Source organism: Oncorhynchus nerka, linkage group LG4 (genome assembly GCF_034236695.1).
Source record: "Oncorhynchus nerka isolate Pitt River linkage group LG4, Oner_Uvic_2.0, whole genome shotgun sequence".
NCBI classification, from domain to species: Eukaryota; Metazoa; Chordata; class Actinopteri; order Salmoniformes; family Salmonidae; genus Oncorhynchus; species Oncorhynchus nerka.
In genome coordinates, this window is record NC_088399.1 from 73,315,431 (window position 1) to 73,337,919 (window position 22,489).

At 44.8% G+C, this 22,489-nt stretch overlaps 1 protein-coding gene and 1 long non-coding RNA gene across 4 annotated transcripts in view; one reads left to right on the forward strand and one right to left on the reverse strand.

The window, feature by feature from the left end:
• Positions 1-1,274: 1,274 nt before the first annotated feature.
• LOC115128567 (septin-7-like) overlaps positions 1,275-22,489 on the forward strand; it is a 36,338-nt gene continuing 15,123 nt past the window's right edge. For all 3 annotated transcript variants that reach the window (XM_029658497.2, XM_029658498.2, XM_029658499.2), the window contains exons 1-2: positions 1,275-1,419; positions 12,649-12,755. In XM_029658497.2, the coding sequence (XP_029514357.2) occupies positions 1,290-1,419; positions 12,649-12,755 (237 nt within the window). In that variant the 5' untranslated portion in view covers positions 1,275-1,289. The remainder of the gene's footprint in view (positions 1,420-12,648; positions 12,756-22,489) is intronic.
• Positions 4,035-9,728, reverse strand: LOC135571461 (uncharacterized). The gene is made up of 2 exons (XR_010463836.1): positions 9,533-9,728; positions 4,035-7,316 (listed from the first exon to the last, which is right to left on the reverse strand). It is a non-coding gene; the product is annotated as an uncharacterized LOC135571461 (long non-coding RNA).

Here is a 22,489-nt window from a genome sequence, read left to right on the forward strand (position 1 = left end):
TCAGTTAGAATGTACACTACTGATCAAAAGTTTTAGAACACCTACACATTTTTGTACTATTTTCTACATTGTAGAATAATAGTGAAGACCTCAAAACTATGAAATAACACATGGGATCATGTAGTAATAACCATGCTACAAATCAAAATATATTTGAGATTCTTCAAATAGCCACCCTTTGCCAGCTTTGCATACTCTTGGCATTCTCTCAACCAGCTTCACCTAGAATGCCTTTCCAACAGTCTTGAAGGAGTTCCCACATACGCTGAGCACTTGTTGGCAGCTTTTCCTTCACTCTGCAGTCTGACTCATCCCAAACCATCTCAATTTGGTTGAGGTCGGGTGATTGTGGAGGCCAGGTCATCTGAGCAGTCCATCACTCTCCTTCTTGGTCTAATAGCCCTTCCACAGCCTGGAGGTGTGTTGGGTCATTGTCCTGTTGAAAAACAAATTATTGTCCCACTAAGTCCAAACCAGATGGGATGGTGTATCGCTACAGAATGCTGTGGTTAAGTGTGCCTTGAATTCTAAACGAATCACAGACCTTGTCACCAGCAAAGCACCATCACACCACTTCCTCCATGCTTTACGGTGGGAAATAGACATGTAGAGATCATCTGTTCACCCACATCTCACAAAGACACAGCGGTTGGAACCAAAAATGTCCAATTTCGATTCCAGACCAAAGGACAGATTTCCACCGGTCTAATGTCCATTGCTCGTGTTTCTTGGCGCAAGCAAGTCTCTTTATTAGTGTCCTTTAGTAGAGGGGTTTTTACAGCAATTTGACCATGAAGGCCTGATTCATGCAGTCTTCCTTTGAGCAGTTGATGTTGAGATGTGTCTTTTACTTGAACTCTGAAGCATTTATTTGGGCTTAAATTTCTGAGGTATGTAACTCTAAAGAACATATCTTCTGCAGCAGAGGTAACTCTGGGTCTTCCTTTCCTGTGGCAGTCCTCATGAGAGCCATTTTCATCATAGCGCTTGATGATTTTTTTTGCGACTACACTTGGAAGAAACTTTCAAAGTTCTTGAAATGTTCCGGATTGACTGACCTTCATGTATTAAAGTAATGATTGACTGTCATTTTATTTTCTTATTTGAGCTGTTCTTGCCATAACATGGACTTGGTCTTTTCCCAAATAGGGCATCTTCCGTATACCACTCCTACCTTGTCACAACACAACTGATGGCTCAAATGCATTATTAAGAAGGAAAGCAATTCCACAAATTAACTTTCAATAAGGCACACCTGTTAATTGAAATGCATTCCAGGTGATTACCTCATGAAACTGTTTGGTTTTTGTTTACAGCAAGAGAAGCTCCTGGAAGGTTATGTGGGCTTTGCCAATCTCCCAAACCAAGTGTACAGAAAGTCCGTCAAGAGAGGCTTCGAGTTCACTCTCATGGTCGTGGGTGAGTAGAGATATTTGCACCTCATTTTATGTCCTTTTTTCTAAATGAGACCCCACAGAACAGAAAAAATGACCTGTTATTTATCTGGGAAAACAGATGGAGGATTTACTGCTGTGTAAAAAGCTGTGCATATTACTTTATGAATCAGCAAAGTATGCATGAAAATTGCCGTTATAGAGGCTCCATTGCGTCCCAAATAGCACCCTATTCCCTATGTATTGCACTACTTTTGACCAGAGTGTGTAGTATGTGAGGAATAGGGTGCCATTTGGGATGCAGTCCCTGTTTGTATGATGTGGACATGTATGTGGATATGTAATATAGCCTACATATGGCTGTCTGCCATAGACGTTCATGCTTCCAGTCCAGCAGTATTACATTTCAGTCAGGAACTTTATCATGCTACAGTGCTGGCAGTTGGCTGTTAAAATGCATAAGCGATGCTTTCTCTTGAGTTAGGATAACTTGCCTTGCACGTAAAGCGGGACTCAAAGAAACCATATTTTAAACAAATGTGCTTCACCAATGGAGGGTAGTCAGGGTTTATTTCCTCCGTGGTGTGTGTTTGTGTGCGCAGGGTGTGTGAGTGTGGTGTGCCTTTTGGATTGTGGGTGGGAGGTTTCCTGTAATTCCATTCATGCAGCCAGAGTTGGAGCCTGAACAGCTGAAGGGAGATCGGGATGGAGGGAAAGAGAGAGACGGAGGATGCAGGCACCATTACATCCCTGCCATTCTCCACTCCACTGTTCTCTCTGTTCCATAAGTCTTGGCCAGAGTACAGTGCAAACTGGCTCTAACCAGAATAGAAAGAGGAGTGGGAGGCCCCGGTGCACAACTGAGCAAGAGGACAAGTACATTAGAGTGTCTAGTTTGAGAAACAGATGCCTCACAAGTCCTCAACTGGCAGCTTCATTGAATAGTACCCGCAAAACACCAGTCTCAACGTCAACAGTGAAGAGGCGGCTCAGGGAACCAGTTTGCGCTGTTCTGTGAAGGAAGCAGTACACAACGTTGTACCAGATATTCAGTTTCTTGGCAATTTCTCGCATGGAATTGCCTTCATTTCTCAGAACAAGAATAGACTGACGAGTTTCAGAAGAAGGTTCTTTGTTTCTGGCCATTTTGAGCCTGTAATCAAATCCACAAATGCAGATGCTCCAGATACAAGGTGAACTGAGTCAGGTTTGTAGGCCTCCTTGCTCGCACACACTTTTTCAGTTCTGCCCACAAATCCTCTATAGGATTGAGGTCAGGGCTTTGTGATGGCCAATCCAATACCTTGACTTTGTTGTCTTTTGCCACAACTTTGGAAGTATGCTTGGGGTCATTGTCCATTTAGTAGACCCATTTGCGACCAAGCTTTAACTTACTGACTGATGTCTTGAGATGTTGCTTCAATATATCCACATAATTTTCCCCGCTCATGATGCCATCTATTTTGTGAAGTGCACCAGTCCCTCCTGCAGCAAAGCACCCCCACAACATGACGCTGCCACCCCCGTGCTTCACGTTTGGGATAGTGTTCTTTGGCTTGCAAGCCTCCCCCTTTTTCCTCCAAAGAACATTTCTCCAAAAGTACAATCTTTGTCCCCATGTGCAGTTGCAAACCGTAGTTTGGCTTTTTTATGGAGGTTTTGCAGCAGTGGCTTCTTCCTTGCTGAGCGGCCTTTCAGGTTATGTCGATATAGGACTCGTTTTAATGTGGATATAGATACTTTTGTACCTGTTTCCTCCAGCATCTTCACAAGATCCTTTGCTGTTGTTCTGGGATTGATTTGCACTTTTCGCACCAAAGTACTTTCATCTCTAGGAGACAGAACGCGTCTCCTTCCTGAGCGGTATGACGGCTGCGTGGTCCCATGGTGTTTATACTTGCGTACTATTGTTTGTGAATGTGGTACCTTCAGGCGTTTTGGAAATTGCTCCCAAGGATGAACCAGACTTGTGGAGGTCTACAATTTTTTGTTCTGAGGTCTTGGCTGATTTTTGTTTTGATTTTCCCATGATGTCAAGCAAAGAGGCATTGAGTTTGAAGGTAAGCCTTGAAATACATCCACAGGTACACCTCCACCTCTAAAGCCATGACATAATTTTCTGGAATTTTCCAAGCTATTTAAAGGCATAGTCACCTTAGTGTATGTAAACATCTGACCCACTGGAATTGTGATAAAGTGAAATAATCAGTATAAACAATTGTTGGAAAAATGACTTGTCATGTAAAATAGATGTCCAAAACGACTTACCAAAACTGTAGTTTGTTAATTAACAAGAAATTTGTGGAGTGGTTGAAAAATGAGTTTTAATGACTCCAAGCTAACTTCCGACTTTGAATATAACTAAGATGTTTCTTGCAGAATTTCTCAAGTGAAAACAAAATGTTGAATGACGACAAACATTTCATTGAAGAATCCAGTCCGTAGTTCCCACTCCAAGGAGTAGCACTGTTGACCAATCACAACGAATGTTCGTAGACTGGGCGTAAAGCAAACTTTTGTATACCATCCACTGTGGCAGGTAGATTAAAAATAAAGAATCTACCAGCCCAAGTATTTTTGTGTTCCGTAAATACACAATGAAATACAAACTGAGCATGCTTAAGAATTTTTCTAAAACAACACATGTATTACTAGTCTGAAGTAATGTGGTATATTGCTCAATTTAATATTCTGTAACCCTGAGTATTTAAAAATAAATACCAGAAACAAAAAGTTTAGTTGCCCTAGGGTTGTACATTTTGGGGAATATTCAGAGTGGACACTTTTTAAGTGGAAATTAACCGGAATACAGTGGCAAAAAAAGAAGTTTGAACCCTTTGGAATGACCTCTCTTTCTGCATAAATTGGTCATAATCTGATCTTCATCTTGGTCACAACCATCAGTCTGATTTAATCTAACACATAAACAATTATATGTTTTATGTCTTTATTGAACACACTGAACCCTTGGATTTAATAACTGGTTGACCGTCCTTTGGCAGCAAAAACCTCAACCAAATGTTTTCTATAGTTGCGGATCAGATCTGCACAACGGTCAGGAGGAATTTTGGACCATTCCTTTTTACAAAATTATTTCAGTTTAGCAATATTCTTGGGATGTCTGGTGTGAACCAATCTCGAGGTCTTATCACAGCATCTCAATGGGGTTGAGGTCAGGACTCTGACTGGGCCACCCCAGAAGGCCTATTTTCTTCTTTTGAAGCCATTCTGTTGATTTACTTCTGTGTTTTGGGTCGTTGTCCTGTTGCGTCAATTGGTGGACAGATAGCCTAACATTCTCCTGCAAAAATGTCTTGATAAACATGGGAATTCATTTTTCCGTCAAAAGCAGCCCAAACCATGATGCTACCTCCACCATTCTTTACAATTGTGATTAGGTTTGGATGTTGGTGTGTTGTTCCTATTTTTCTCCACACATAGTGTTGTGTGTGTTCCAAACAACTCTACTTTAGTTTAAGCTGTCCACGGAATATTTTGCCAGTAGCGCTGTGGAACATCCAGGTGCTCTTTTGTTAACTGCAGACGTGCAGCAATGTTGTTTTTTGGACAGCAGTGGCTACTTCCGTGGTGTCCTCCCAGGAACATCATTCTTGTTTAGTGTTTTAGGTATCATAGACTCATCAACAGAGATGTTAGCATGTTCTAGAGATTTCTGTAAGTCTTTAGCTGACGCTCTAGGATTCTTCTTAACCTCATTGAGCCTTCCTGCGCTGTGCTCTTGCAGTCAACTTTGCTGGACGGCCACTCCTAGGGAGAGTAGCAACAGGGCTGAACTTTCTCAATAATAGACAATTTGTCTTACCGTGGACTGATGAACATCAAGGCTTTTAGAGATACTTTTGAAACCCTTTCCAGCTTTATGCAAGTCAACAATTCTTAATCTTAGGTCTTCTAAGATCTTTCGTTCGAGGCATGGTTTACATCAGGCAATGCTTCATGTGAATAGCAAAATCAGTTGTTGTTTTTATATGGCAGGGCAGCTCCAACCAACATCTCTAATGTCGTCTCATTGATTGGACTCCAGGGTAGGAGACTCCTGACCCCAATTAGCTGTTGGAGAAGTCATTAGCCTAGGGGTTCACATACCTACACTGTGAATGTTTTTAAATTATGTATTCAATATAGACAAAAAACATTTTGTGTGTTATTAGTTTAAGCATACTGTTTGTCTATTGTTGTGACTTAGATCAAGATCAGATTACATTTCTTGACCAATTTATGCAGAAATCCAGGTAATTCCAAACATACTTTTTCTTGCAACTGTATATGGGAATTAACTGAAAAATATGCAAATTAATACTAATACCATTTAAATGTAGATTTTTACATTGGAAATATTATATTTGCCATATCATATGGAGACAGAAACATAAACCTTGTACCTTAATAATAATAATATGATTAAATCCTTCCAATAGAAATATATATATTTTTATTTCGTTACAAATGGACCTTTTTAATTAAATGAGATGACTCTTCACATGGGATGATATTCACTGTCACTTTCCAACCTTGTTGAGGATGGCTTGTTGTCAGGCTCAAAAAGCCAAACATTTGCCCTGATGGCCACCAATTTTTAACCCTTGTGTTGGTCAGCCTGTTGCGTGCTGAGGTGGCTGATGTTGGTGGGATTTGGAGGATGATGGAGGCAACAGGGGAAAGGGTCTCAGATCCACAAAGTCCCTTCCACCAGGTGGCTGATGAGATATGTTGGCAAGACTGCCATATTGCAGCTCCATCCCAAAGCCCTTGCTTGGAAGTGTACCAAGAACCTTGCCCTCATCCAGGCCAAGGTGGTGAAATACAGGAGTGATGAAGCATAGGCCTTGTTGATCTCTGCACCAGACAGGATGCTCTTGCCAGCATACTTGGGGTCCAACATGTACTCTGCACACTTCACACTTTTTGATGCATTTCAGAACTGCTGTTTCCTCTGTTTGGAGCAACAGTGAAGTGGGCAGGGCAGTACGGATTTCTTCTCTTACATTTGAAAGCAGAGTCTGAACAACAGACAGGATGGCATTGTCTCCCTCAATCTGTGTATAGGTTTAGGTTTCAGGCTGTTTACCACTCTCTCCCAAAATAAATAACCCAGGAGGATCCTCTTGATGCGGCTGTCCATATCGACAGATTGTGATAAGGCCATTTCTTTGAGAGACACCTTCCCCTCCAGGAGACTGTCAAACATGATGACAACACCACCCCAACAGGTTTTGCTGGGCAGCTTCAATGTGGTGCTCTTATTCTTCTCACTTTGCTTGGTGAGGTAGATTGCTGCTATAACTTGATGATCCTTCACATACCTAACCATTTCCTTGGCTCTCTTGTAGAGTGTATCCCTTGTTTTCAGTGCCATGATGTCCTTGAGGAGCAGATTCAATGCATGAGCAGCACAGCCAATGGGTGTAATGTGAGGGTAGGCCTCCTCCAGTTTAAACCAAGCAGCCTTCGTGTTCTCAGCATTGTCTGTCACCAGTGCAAATACCTTCTGTGGTCCAAGGTCATTGACTGCCTTCAGCTCATCTGCAATGTAGAGACCAGTGTGTCTGTTGGCCCTTGTTTGTGCTCTTGTAGAATACTGGTTGAGGGGTGGAGATTTCAATGACTACGTTCCTCCATTGAGTAAAAAATAAATCTGATTCCAGGAGGACCATGAGCTGTTGCTATCGATAAGGTGTCTGATTCATCATTTTCACCTCGAATAGAAGTAGAGGGACTTTTGTCAGAGGTTGCTTGTTGTGAGCGCTGAGGGAACTTTATGCACTTTGCCAGATGATTCTGCATCTTTGTTGCATTCTTCACATATGATTTGGCACAGTATTTGCAAATGTACATATAATTTCCTTCTACATTAGCTGCAGTGAAATGTCTCCACACGTCAGATAGTGCCGTGGCATTTTCCTGTAAAGATTTGATAAAAAGATAAAAACAAAAAAGATTAAACAACTCCCTTGTAAGATAAATGTCTTAAAATGAAAGATGTATGGAAACAGGTGAATTAATACTCCTCAGTTAGCAGGCTCAAGCAAGCTAAAAACCACATGGTAGCAAAAACTAACTAGCAGAAATTGTTAACAAGTTAGAATTGATTTAAACACACTTTGCTGTAGGCTACTATTTACTAGGTAATAAAAAAATCATCCATGTGATATAAAAACTATTCACCCCACCCAGTATTGTAATCAACATTTACCAGAAAGCATGTAGTCCTTGGCTCAGACAGTGTAGTAGTGTGGGCTCAATAGCATCTTATTAGTGTGCAAGCTCTTGAGAATCAGCTGTACATGTGATGGAAGAATGCACTGTGCATGCAGAGGGTTGCAATTCCTTTGAATTGGGGATAGTTTATCCAAAATATGCCACAAGACCTAGAATTGCCTTGTGTATCCCACAAAAAAGGTTCACTGTTAACTTTTTTCCAGAAATGTACTGTAAAGTTTCTGACCCTTAGCTGCCCTTTTTAAGACTACCTTGGTAACAGGGCCACTTGAGTCATCACATGTGCCTGTCAGAATGTCTAGTAGAGGCCAACAATGTCTCTTTTCTAGCATTGGGAACAAACTCAAACATTGAAAAGCAACCTAACTTTTGAACAAAACAATGTAAATAGCCAAGAAACATGAGGACAATATCTCACTTTAGTAGACTTTCAAGTAAATCAGGGCACCTTTTATGACTGTGCGCATTGCTTCTAACAGCAGTGGTGGATAAAGTACCCCTATGTCATACTTGAGTAAAAGTAAAGATGTACCTTTTTTTAATTGAAAATAACTCAAGTTAAAGTCACCCAGTAAAATACTACTTGAGTAAAAAAGTATTTGGTTTTAAATCTACTTAAGCATCAAAAGTAAATGTAATTGCTAAAATGTACTTATTTCAAATTCCTTATGTTACGCGAACGGCACAATTTTCTACATTTTTTATTTAAGGATAGCCAGGGGCACTCTCGAGCACTCCGACATAATTTACCAACGAAGCATTTGTGTTTAGTGAGTCCACCAGATTGGAGGCGATAAGAATGACCGGGGATGTTCTTTTGATAAGCGCATGAATTTGCCCATTATCCTGTCTTGCTAGCTATTCAAAATGTAACATACTTTTGGGTGTCAGGGAAAATGTATGGAGTAAAATGTACATCATTTTCTTTAGGAATGTATTGAAGTAAAAGTAGTCCAAAATATTAAAAGGAAAGTACAGATACCCCAAAAACTACTTAAGTAGTTTTACTAAAGTACTTTTCAGCACTGTCCTCCAGACAGGCAGTGTTGCTGGGCAAGGTGGGATAGCTATAACTTTAGGATTCAAATTTATTTGTGCATTACCAGATATTAAACAAAATGGCAGAAATACTTTGAAAACAACTATAAATTATAGCTCTCACTTGTGCCCATACTTGACCATTTTGATTAAATTCTCACACCAGGAGAGTTACCAATCGCCAACGTGGCTGGTGAATTCAACATTCTTACCCGCCAGTGCCAAAATCTACCCACGTTTGGCATGTGGCGGGTGTTTTATTTTAGGCCCTGGGCGTACTTTCGCTACCAAACTTCGACAGCCCAAAAATGAAAATGGAACCCTGCCAAACACCTAAATTAACAAAAACATCTCAACGTTGTCTTTAATATATGCTCAAACTGTTTCAACTTGGAAGCAAAGCGTCCGAAAGGCGAAAAGCTCTCTTGGTCAGAACTGATTGTTGGCAGCCAAGTTAGTGACAGTGGGCTGCAGCAGTCGGACGTTTGCGTCCGTCTATAAAAGTAAATATTTGCCAATGATTTACCACGTTTGCCCAGGATTGACCTTGATCTTGGCTAGAATGGCTACCGCAGCAAACCCTAGTTCAGCTCATTGTGCCTCGGTTAACACATACTTTTTAATGCGTTTCGGTTTTATCTTCTCTGGAAACTATGTCCCTCACATAAACACGTAGGATTTCAGGGTTTTAACTCGCTCTCTGACTTTCTAAAGGAAATTGATGCGTTCGCCACAAGATATTTAAAGATTGTCACGTGGTAGCCAGATGTGTTTTTATAGTCATTTTTTAATGTATTCCGTATTTGAAGGGGAAATAACCCCTTTTTCAACACACACACACACACACACACACAACTTACCTGCACGTTAAATACAGTGAAAGCAGAATGATAACCTCAGCCAGTTGCTACTGTCCCCCTCCTAACAGAACAGAACCACTCTTCATTTCACCAGTCGGTGTACTATTTCCTGCCCCGTGTCACTGCAGTAGAAGGCAGCACCGTCAAATGAACTGTCTCCCCTCTCCAATACAAACTTTTTCCTGCTTCCCCCTTCTAGCCCCTCATCTCCTTGCATGCAGAGCAGTGTAAAGCTCCTCTGAATAAGCCCCCATGGTTTACACAGCTGCTGAAAATTTCCTTTAAAGGAAGTGTGCTGCTGGCTGGGCTGGTCACTGACCGAGTAGGGCCACTGGCAGGGATGGGCCAGGCAGGACTGCACCGAGAGAGGGCCATGGTCATGCTCTGGTCTGGTGGAACTTATGAATTCTACTTTCTAGGACAGGTCACATAAACCAGATTAGCTTCCGTTTCTAGCTGTACGACCCTGAGACTGACCCTTCACCTACTACTGTTAACGGAAGTCTGGTCAGGCTCCATATTCCCAGTAGCATCCATACCAGTGCTGATGATGCCATCCCAGTGTAGGGAGATCCCTTCCCAGGCCCCAGCTACAGGCCTGTACTACCAGCTTAGGGAGATCCCTTCCCAGGCCCCAGCTACAGGCCCGTACTACCAGCTTAGGGAGATCCCTTCCCAGGCCCCAGCTACAGGCCTGTACTACCAGCTTAGGGAGATCCCTTCCCAGGCCCCAGCTAAAGGCCTGTACTACCAGCTTAGGGAGATCCCTTCCCAGGCCCCAGCTACAGGCCTGTACTACCAGCTTAGGGAGATCCCTTCCCAGGCCCCAGCTACAGGCCTGTAGTACCAGCTTAGGGAGATCCCTTCCCAGGCCCCAGCTACAGGCCTGTACTACCAGCTTAGGGAGATCCCTTCCCAGGCCCCAGCTACAGGCCTGTACTACCAGCTTAGGGAGATCCCTTCCCAGGCCCCAGCTACAGGCCTGTACTACCAGCTTAGGGAGATCCCTTCCCAGGCCCCAGCTAAAGGCCTGTACTACCAGCTTAGGGAGATCCCTTCCCAGGCCCCAGCTACAGGCCTGTACTACCAGCGTAGGGAGATCCCTTCCCAGGCCCCAGCTACAGGCCTGTACTACCAGTGTAGGGAGATCCCTTCCCAGGCCCCAGCTACAGGCCTGTACTACCAGCTTAGGGAGATCCCTTCCCAGGCCCCAGCTACAGGCCTGTACTACCAGTGTAGGGAGATCCCTTCCCAGGCCCCAGCTACAGGCCTGTACTACCAGTGTAGGGAGATCCCTTCCCAGGCCCCAGCTAAAGGCCTGTACTACCAGTGTAGGGAGATCCCTTCCCAGGCCCCAGCTATAGGCCTGTACTACCAGTGTAGGGAGATCCCTTCCCAGACCCCAGCTACAGGCCTGTACTACCAGTTTAGGGAGATCCCTTCCCAGACCCCAGCTACAGGCCTGTACTTCCAGTTTAGGGAGATCCCTTCCCAGGCCCCAGCTACAGGCCTGTACTACCAGTGTAGGGAGATCCCTTCCCAGGCCCCAGCTACAGGCCTGTACTACCAGTGTAGGGAGATCCCTTCCCAGGCCCCAGCTATAGCCCAGTATAGGGATATCCCCCATTATCATTTCCATGACATAAGGATTTAAGAGGCCTCTCTCTCTGCTAACATTCTGCAACTCCAGCTCTGAATAACCTACATCAGCTCTTATATCCCTCCCTCACCCGTTTCCCCGTCCTTTCTTCATCTCTCCCTCTCCTGCAAAGAAGCAAACCCGGCTCTGTAGTCTGACTAGCCAACTTGTTCGCTGGCATCCCGCCATCCTTCTTTCTCCTCCCGCCATCCCTCGTATTCCCTTCCTGCGCTCTATTCCTCACTCCATACTCCCAGGAAGAGAGATGTGTAATGTTGTGACCAGAGCTAAGCTTCCTCTGCTCATCATTGCTGCTGCTTCGGACTCTATCTGGACCAACTTTACATACATTGAGTGCTGAATCCCAACTCACTGTATCCGCTTGAGCCTGCCATTCTGTCAGTTTATAGTTTCCCTAATGCAAGCTGCCATTTTTTTAAGACAGGCATATTTCAGTTTGCTGTTTTCACAAGACCACAACCCGCCCCTTCACCACCCACTCTCAGCGAGAGGAGTAGGCCCTAAATCCTGTCTTGCTTCCTGAAGAAATACCCACATGGATGATCATATCCACCTCATTCCTCATAACAGCCTGACCGCTAAAACATTTCCATTGTGAGGTCAGTGGGTCTCTAGCCCTGGCTGGAAACATTTACCGTGTGTAGAGAACCTCTTTCTAAAATGTTTGAGGGAGAAAGAGGGCTCTCCTTTTGTGTGGCGCACACAAAGTGTTTAGTAGCTGGTTAATTGGCAGTAGTGAGTGGTCGATCGATGCTGGGCTGAACTGCACGGTCGATGCGCACACACACTGCAGTGAGCTGCGGTTCTCTGTGCCAGCCCAGCATGTGTCTCCAGCCACGCCCCGTTCCATCACACTGTTCCCTTTGTTCAGCCTCTCTCATTGGCCCCCCGTCCCTACGCCAACCGTTGCTATGTATACTTTTGATGGTGTTGCGTTACCTAGAGCCACCTGGGATTGTTCTCTGAAAATCTGAATCTTTCCATGAGAGATTATTGAGCTGTTATTTTATCCAAGACAAATTTCCTAAATGAGTTTGTGGTGAGACGGTCACTGTAAAGGTATGATGACTATGCCAGCCTTTTAGGCTTTTCCTTATCATAGTCCCTGATTTAGATTCCTGAAATGCAGACAGGAAAATAATTTGACTTGGGAAGAAAGATATTCAGCCCCACTAACACCCCCCCTCTCTCCATCTCTCTCCATCTCATGTTAAAGCTTGTTACTTCACTTGAGGCAGCTCAGATGGATTGATTTCCTGTTTGAAAAAGCTTGAATGTGAAACATTTTAAAGAATTCTAAACATTGTGCAGGGCTTAGGACTACATCTAGAGATGCCATGTTGCGACTGTTTAGTGTGAAAACAAAGATTAGAAAGACCAGTACAGTGTGAAATACACCTCTTGAAATGAATCTCTCCCTTTCTCTCCCTCGCTCTCCCCCCACCTCTTTCTCTAGGTGAATCTGGTTTGGGGAAGTCTACACTGATCAACTCCCTCTTCCTGACAGACTTGTATTCACCTGAATACCCTGGACCCTCCCACAGAATCAAGAAGACAGTACAGGTAAAGACTACGATACCCTATTGAATTGGTTTATTTGAATGGGAACAGATAGAAACATAATGAATAAAGGATCAGCTGATGTGCTTGTTGCACCATAGCTGGAGCTCATTGTCATCACCCTACTTCTTTCTCTCTTGGAATACACTATCATACTTCTGTCCCTTTTGTAACCTTAAACAAATGAGTAGGCTCACCCCTTCCCCTCCCTTTTAACAGGAAATCGCCTTTTTATTTTCCCAAAGGAGTGAAATATTTCAGTTCACTCGCCACATTAAACAAGCTGTTTCCCCATTATGTTGCTTTAGGTGCAGGGTGATAGCTAGGTAATGTGTCTCCATCCTGTCTGACTACCCATAAGTCCCTCTGTTGGCCACAGAACTACCCTCCTAGTCTGGTATATTATCTGATGTTGAGGCACTCTGCCAAGTCAGCCTTTTTTAACAATGCTGGAGCCTAAAGAAATTCATACCAGTAGGTTTGGCCATCATCTGTCTGACGCAGAGCTGGGTCATGTCCATAGAAGAAAATGGTCCGAAACAAGGATCTACTATCTGAAAGCTCCTTATTTTTCCGTTGTAAAACATTTTGCTACTGTGTGCCCTAATGAACACGGCCCTGTAATAGATGTTTCTCTGGACTCTACTTGAATCATTTAACCCTGACATTGGGCTGGTTAACTGCTGGTGCCCCAGGCTGTGGTATCACAGGTGTGCCACAGCCAGCTCCCACCCAGTCCTTTTGTGTTGTTTTGGGTCATTGATGTCACAGCCCTGGCCCTCTCTCTATTACATCCTGGCTCTCTGACATGCTGCTGGTGAGGCTTCAGGCCACTCTTTAAGAGTAGATGCACTGACAGGATAACCTGTTACCACCGCTGCCCTGTCGTCTGTCTATGAATAGCAAGACACCTGCAACCAGTTTATCTACTTAGGCTAGGAGGAATGTCTAGCACTGCTGAAACCATACAGAATATCAGGTGTGGGCGACTGACTCATCAACTGGGAAAAGCAACTGTGTGCAAAACAAATAACAACAGGGAGTTTTTGGCTGGAATAGAGAACTAGTACTTGACTGGAGTCATGCTCTTCTCCTCCGTGGGTGTACTGACTACTGAGCCAGAAGTTAATGTTCCGGTCAGGGGAAGTGCACTAACTGGGCCCCGCTGCCTGATGGCCGCTGCTGTTACATTGTAGCCAGAGGCACACACACACACACACACACACACACACACAGCTGTAAAGGTGCAGAGCCAGGGGTTGACGTATTTGTTTTCTAGTCTGCAAGGAGGAAATTAGTCCACGCTGATGAAGGATGAGCCCCAGTCAATCTGGGAAATCGTTTGACAACCAAGGGGTTCACAACCAGAACACCACACTACCTGTGATTTATGACACACACTCACAGTGTCATTCTCATAAAGAGAAGCAGTGGAGGGGTTGAGAGAGATTAGAACAGAACATCTGCTATTAGGGAGTTTCCTATACTTGTGCTGTATGGCCCAAACCAGTGTGTTTCTACTGGTGTAGTGGTTTTGACAGTAGATATTCCCTCTACTACTTTGTCTAACCTCTATATTCTCTTTACAGGGTTAATATTCTGTAGTATGTGGTTTAAGATGCTATGGCAGAGGGTTGATCTAGTTGTAGCTATGGGGGTGAACTGTAACACCAACCAGAGCCGTGCTGTGTGACTGAGCCATCTGCTCTGCTCTCACCACTATGAATCTCCAACCAGGAGAGAGACACTACCACCTCCTCTCACTACCACCTCCTCTCACTACCACCTCCTCTCACTACCACCTCTCATCCAGGGCTCTCTTGAAAAAGAGATTTCAATCTCAGTGTAACTTCGCTGGTAAAATAAAGGATAAATCCAATCCCTTCTCCTTTTAGCTAATCCTTGGTTCCCTCAGTGTTTCCCTGTGTGAATCCCTGAGTCCTTAAGAGCCCTTTGTCAGGCTTAGTGTTGACCAAGCCTTAAAGTCTTTACTCACAGAACCAAGGCATTTCACCAGGCCCGGAGTCAGAGTTGGAGGACAGCTCTCCAACTCGCTTCTCCCACGCTTGCTTGGCCGTCTCCACTCGCTGACACTGATTTCAAGAGGAAGTTGTGCTGTACATGTAGGCTGAGGTGTCACATTGATTTGAGAGGGACTAAAGCAGGGGTGGGGAAACTACGCCCTGGGGGCCAGATTCAGCCCGCGAGCCTGTTCAATCCAGACCAATCTAGCTAAGGAATCATATGTTGGGCTTCTGAGTGCCTTTTTAGAATGGGTGAGCATATGAGTCTGTCTGTCTGTGTGTGTGAGTGATTTATTTGAGAGGCATGTGAGCATAGATTCATTTTGTGTGTGATGTGTGTGTGTGTGTGTGTGTGTGTGTGTGTGTGTGTGTGTACTGTACATGGGCCAGGTGTGTGAGAACTCTGTCACACAGAGGATTAGGTTGTGATGGACTGGCTCCCTGGCCGGGGACGACAGCAGTATAGCAGAGAGAGACTGAGCCTGCCAACACCTCATGTCTTGGAACATCTCTGCACCGCAGTATTTATGCCCTAGTTCAGCTCCATCAGTGATAATGTTAGCACTGGAGAGACTACAGTGGGCTGGGTAACCGCCCTCTAACGGCCCTGTTAGATGGGGTGGCCTCCTCAACCATGTCGAAAAATACCTTTCTTCTCACGTCCAGTTTTATCACTGACACTGCCATGTTTCTGGATATGGAATATTCAAACATCTGTGAAACAAGTGTCTCTAAAACATCCGTTTTGCAATATGTCTACTCCACTGCAGACATCTATTTGTAAAGGCCTGTTTTGCTGAGAGAGCTGCCTGTTATCTGTTTGCTGATCTGAGCCCATGTTTCAAAGAGACAAATGTTAATAAGAGGATTCCCAATAATGTCCTGTCCTGTTGGTTTATTCTGTTTGGCTTGCAGCTGCTGAATGAGTTACCCAACTCTGGCCACACACACTCTGTCTGTCGTTGGATCTCATTTAATGTGTCAAGTATGGCCTCCAGGCCAATTCCTGGTGTTGAAAGCCCAAAACAGCCTGCAGTGCGTGTTCGTTTGTGTGTGTGCCAAAGGATTGGCCATGCACACACAGCGCAGAGGGGTGCTCCAAACAGACTGTTTCCTGTGATGATTGAACGGGGGATAAAACCATGGGTCTCTTATCAGAGCTGGACTACATGCCTCTGAGACACACACACACACAGAGTTCCAAATATTATGACGCCACACCTATCCGATGACAGATCACTATTAGTCACACGTTCTACCTGGCTTGAATGTTTCTCAATAGGAGAATGATTAGTCATTGATGACAGTTTGTAATGTTGTGTACAGGCCAGAGTGGCGTAGCCTGGGGGCCAGTCTCTATCATGCCAGCAATTCCATAAGGCGTTGGCAGGCGAGCAGAAACAGACAGGCACCCAAGCTAAGGTAGGTGAGGATCATGTGTTAATAGTGCTGTAATGATGTCATTGGGCTGGCCCTGGCGTGCCTGTGGAGGCTGTGAGGGGTAAGGCGTGCCAGGATAATGTACTCCTACCAGCCTATTGCTTCAGAGCTGTGGAATCCTCAGTGTACTGGTGAGTCAGTTTTAGTATTGGTAGTATTTGACTAGGATTCCCATTAGCTGCTGCTTCCGCAGCCGTTACTCTCCCTGGAGTCCACATAAAACATGACACAATACAGAACATTATGGACCGTAACTCAAGGACCGAGCTACATTGATTTAAAATATGAATTGACACTTTCATACACGTAAGACTTAACAGTCCATTCTTAATAACATTACACACAGGCCAGCACGTACATACTCTTTAGTTAATCTAACATGTTAGAAATACCACCCAGTGGGTCTCTTGTGGTATAATGGTAACCTTGGTGGAGTTGTTCGTTTTAATAAAGGAACATCGTCACACAGGATTGGCGCCGTTCACCCAGGGAATGGAGTCCCATACATATGTTGCCTCAGCAACCGTGACAGCCTTAGCTTTTCGTTATATTTGACTCACCTCCGGATATAGTGGGTTGCAGTGAAGTTAACTTAGTGGTGCTGAACATAGTCGGAGCCATTCATGAAATGAAAAGGGTCCCGTACATAAAATACTGGACTTTCGTTATACGTTATAGTCACCACCAACTGTGAAGTGTGGTGGAGCTGCATAAGAAATGAAGAGACACACCGGGGTGGGGCCGTTAATAAAGGAACCAGGTACATCAGTTTCTTCCAGCTAAAGCCTCCTCTAGCTAGCGTCATGTGGTAAAAAAGACAGAGACCTAAATCTAATATCTCTGTTCTTTTCTCTCCACTGTTTCTCTTAGAGCCTGTTTGAGTTCAGTGCCATGGAAACATCTTATCTTTAACCCAAACACCAGATGTTCTCGGAATGGAGAGGAGTAGATTTATTTATTGGATTATTATTTGGTCAGTAAAGGAGAGGTTTTGTTAAAGCTAATTTTGCTGATTTGCTTGAGTGATTTTGAGATGGCAGGAAGTTCCACGCAATCATGGTTCGATATAATACTATGCCTGGCATTGACCTCGTTTTTGATTTTGGAACTGTGAAAGAGACTTGATGGACGTCTCTTAGGGTACGACTGTCTGTCTGAACTGTATGTTAGCTGATTGAATAGACACTTTGGGAATTTTTAACACATGAATATTTCTTACAAAAACAAGAAGTGACACAGCCAACCTCTTCTCTATTCCTGGGTTGACTTCCCAGACTTCTTTGTCTTTGTTTGAAAAGTCCCAAGTCCTTACTAAGGGAGGATCTGATCTCTGAGCATCACTACCACTACATGCTAGCATGCCAGTTGAAGAAGAGGAAGTAGTCAGAGCAGTAACAGGAAGTAGTACTGAAGGTGCTACACTTGTGGTTTACCATCTCATGAAGACGACATCACTTGAACAATGGTTCGCCATCTACTTTGACCTGCTTCCCAGAAACATCCTCCAATGGAGGATGAACCACATTGTATTGTACCTCCCTTTTTGAAGTTGCATGAAAGTGATCCTGTTTCTGTGATTCACTGCCAATAGAAACATCGCCTCTGCCTCATCCCTCTGCCTGTGTGTGTGTGTGTGTGTGTGTGTGTGTGTGTGTGTGTGGTATTCTATGTAGCTAACTTACACCCACAGAAGCTTGAGCATTTTAAGGGGCTTCTCTTGTTTCGTCTCTCGTGCGATTCCTCTCAACACTACAGTCTAAATCTCCACTAAGCCCAGCACCCACCAATTTGTTTACCTGTGCATTACACATCCTTAAGTACTTCAAGTTTAAACAAGATTAGAGCGTGTGAGTGTCTGTTTTTCTCTGCATCGTTTGGCTTCACATTATTCCAGAGGTTTCCTGATAAACTTGGCTGGGTCAGGATCCCAGAAGGGAAGAGTTGCTGGTGGGAACTCTACGCTTGTTTATCCTAGAGGGGAAGAAAGGAAGAATGAATAACGCCTTCTTTTTTCCATTTTTCTTCTCTCCAGGAACCACAAACTGAGCTTTCACATAATTGCGGTGTCTTTTGTTTCCCAGTCGAGCCAGAGTGATGTGATGAAACCCAATGGAATGCATTGGTTGGGTAATGAACAACACGCCCTCTGGGATCCATCCAGATCTGTTTGGAGGCCTGAAGACCTTGGGGTGATGAGGGCTATGCTATATTGTTTGTGTTGAAGGGACTGGGCTAGCCTGGTCCCAGATGTGTTCGTGCTGTTCAGCCAACTTTAGTGCTCATTGCCACCGACCGTCATAGGAATTGGCTGAACAAATCTGGACCAGGCTAGGGCAGGCGTCTGTGTGGGTAATTAACAGATGTAGAGGGTACGGGAGGAGGAGACTAGGCAGATGAGGCTAGCGCTTAGCATGCTAATTTCTGTCTGTGCCAGCCTAATGTCATATGACACAGCTGAGCCAACCAACCGTAGCAGAGAGAAGTGTGGCGGAAGCGGTCAGTGTTGGGTTCCTCTTCCATGTCTGTCTGTGAGATCATTGTGGTCAGTCGCTTAGAGGCATGACTCACTGTTAAGGAGAGAGGGAGGTGGGGAGCGAGAGAGCAGGGGGATAAGAGGGAAAGGGAGAGAGGGGGTAGGGAGAAGGAAGAGAGGAGGTGGGGAGCGAGAGAGCAGGGGGATAAGAGGGAAAGGGAGAGAGGGGGTAGGGAGTAGGAAGAGAGGAGGGCGGGATTAAAACTCTGTTTGCAGATTCTTTACTAGCTGTTTACTCAGCACTGATCCTTCTCCTAACATTACACTGTTTAGTACCATCTCTAACTCATTCCAGACAGGGAGTGGTCCATTTCGGTTGTTTTATCCATTCAGCATCTCACACTAGCATCGTTCATGACACTGTAAAGGGTGCAGTCGGTTGAACAGCATGAATTAAACTTTTATTTTTTATGCCACTGTCAGTCGATGCTATGGTGGTGCCTAAGAAGATATTTGTAACCTGTTTTAGTTACAACAAGACAGACTAGAGGGGCGTGAGTGAGAGAGCGAGAGAGAATAGGGAAGGAGAAAGTCCTACTCTGGTGATTAGAGGACCTGGTTGAGGTTTATGTATCTCCGCCAGTAGCCAGCAGCAGCTGGGGTTAGAAGTCAGAGGTCAAGAAAAGAGATGGGAGGATCTCAATGTGCCGTCTCGATTCCTGTGACAGAAGGTCACGGAGCTCAGGGACCGCAGCGCGCATGCACACACACACACACACACGCACACAGTGTGAACTGGAATGAACAGCTGCATTTTAGCAGGGTTTAATGGATGTGGAGGTCAACGTCTCACACACCGTAAAGAATCTTCTGGCCCACCAGCTCCAGGTGTCAGTGTCTGGCTAGGGTGGGGTCGACAGATGTGTCATCACGCTGCCCTATAAAAAAGCGCTGGAATGCACACAGCTAACGATTGAGTGACTCTTGTCAACTGACTCCTCTGTAGATTTATTGCTTGGACATTTTAAATGTTCAAACCATTAAAAAAAAAAAAAAAAGTTTTTTTACCTCATCCCATCGTTTTCCCTGCAGTTGGTAGTTTAGCTGTTCTTTGGCTGGAACATACACACAGTGGTTCACACATGCAACATATCAGGCCTCTACACTGACCTTTTTTACAAGGAGCACGTGTGCACCTAAGTTGACAAATGTAGGTGCACGCAAATAAACATACTTGAGATACTAACCCTCACGTTTTTCTAGACGCACTGGTGCTCCTAAATTCACATTCCAAGTCGTACAGTCAAATATTTAGGCGCATATGCAAAAGAAAAATGATCATACTGCATATCATAAGTGTTTTCAAAACATACTTAAGAAGAATGTGTCCCTTAACAAAGGGGGTGTCAAAATCAAAAGTAACAAGTCAGTATTTGGTGTGGCCACCAGCTGCATTAAGTACTGCAGTGCATCTCCTCCTCATGGACTGCACCAGATTTTCCAGTTCTTGCTGTGAGATGTTACCCCACTCTTCCACCAATGCACTTGAAAGTTCCTGGACATTTCTGGGGGGAAATGGCCCTAGCCCTCACCCTCCGATCCAACCGGTCCCAGACGTGCTCAATGGGATTGAGATCCGAGCTCTTCGCTGGCCATGAAAGAACACGGATATTCCTGTCTTGCAGGAAATCACGCACAGAACGAGCAGTATGGCTGGTGGCATTGTCATGCTGGAGGGTCATGTCAGGATGAGCCTGCAGGAAGGGTACCACATGAGGGATGTCTTCCCTGTAATGCACAGCATTGAAATTGCCTACAATGACAACAAGCTCAGTCCGATGATGCTGTGACACACCGCCCCAGACGATGACGGACCCTCCACCTCCAAATCGATCCCTCTCCAGAGTCCAGGCCTCGGTGCTAAGCTCATTCCTTTGACGATAAACACAAATCCGACCATCACCCCTGGTGAGACAAAATCGTGACTAGTCAGTGAAAATCACTTTTTGCCAGTCCTGTCTGGTCCAGCGACGGTGGGTTTGTGCCCATAGGCGACGTCGTGATGTCTGGTGAGGACCTGCCTTACAACAGGCCTACAAGCCCTCAGTTCAGCCTATTGCGGACAGTCTGAGTCTGAACTCGGGCAGTTGTTGTTGCCATCCTGTACCTTTCCCGCAGGTGTGATGTTCGGATGTACCGATCCTGTGCAGGTGTTGTTACACGTGGTCTGCCACTGCGAGGAAGATCAGCTGTCCGTCCTGTCTCTCTGTAGCGCTGTCTTCGGTCTCTCACAGTACGGACATTGTAATCCATTGCCCTGGCCGCATCTGCAGTCCTCATGCCTAAGGCACGTCTGTAAGCTGTTAGTGTCTTAATGACCGTTCAACAGGTGCATGTTCATTAATTGTTTATGGTTCATTGAACAAGCATGGAAAACACTGTTTAAACCCTTTACAATGAAGATCTGTGAAGTTATTTGGATTTTTACGAATTAACTTTGAAAGAAAGAGTCTTTTTTTGATGAGTTTAGTAGATCATCTGCATACAGTGACACTTTGTGCTCTTCACCAGCTCGGTGGATTCCAGTGAATGATGGTGATAGTTTTAAGGCCAAGGAAAGCGGTTCTATTGCAAGAGCAAAAAGGGGCAAGGACATAGGGCACCCTTGACGGGTCCCTCTGGAGAGGGGGAAGTATTTGGAGGTTGAGAGTTGGTGTGTACGCTAGCCGTAGGAGCAGAATAGAGCAGACGTATCCATGAAATGAAATTGGACCCAAAACGAAATCTTCCCAAAATCCACTCCACATCAAGAGAAACAACAATTTGGGGGTGATAATGTTCAAAAGCTGTCGTACATTGGAAAACAGTTGTCGCCCTTTGATGAAAGCCATTTGATCATCAGATATGACATCCTGAAGGCAGGGTTCCAATCGGCATGCTAGAACCTAATTACTTAACATCAGCATTCAAAATTGAAATGGGCAGATATCCACCGCATTCCCCTAGATCTTTCTCTTTCTTAAGTATAAGTGAGATAGAGGCTTGGGTTAGCGTCGGGGGGAGTCCTGTGATAACGAGTCGGTGAACATATCTAACAGTAATGGGGCGAGTTGATCTGAGAATGTTTCGTAAAAATCTACCGTGGAAGCCACCAGGGCCAGGGGCCTTGCCACCAGGGCCAGGGGCCTTGCCATCAGGGCCTGGGGCCTTGCCATCAGGGCCAGGGGCCGTGCCATCAGGGCCAGGGGCCGTGCCATCAGGGCCAGGGGCCGTGCCATCAGGGCCAGGGGCCTTGCCACTTTGCATTAACTTTAGACCCTTTGTTATCTCATCAAGATGCAGAGGGTTGTCCAGAACTTTACTCATGACCATATCAATGGATGGGATATCCATATGGGATATCCATATAAAGGTGAAGTAAACTCAACTGAGGAGTAACAGACTTTAAACCTGAAAACGTGCAGGATACCTCTCCGGTTTCCCAGATTTGTTTTTTTTAATATACTATGCTATGCTTGTTCGCGTAGCACTCCTCACAGGCCGCTGTACGTTTGTTTGTTAGTGAGATGAAACTGACCAAACTCAAAGGTAATATTGTAGGTCAGAATTGCAACACAATATTTGTTAAAAATGTTATTCCATATTTTTAAAATGGTGTTTATGTTCACAGATGAAATTTCACTTTTCCGTTGCTCTTTGTTAGCCAGCCAGGGGGTGGCCAGCACACAGTGAGGCTGTGTGGGGGAGAAGAAGCCTTTAGCTGGGGCCCTGCGGGTAGGTTGGAGGTAGAGCAGCCGTAA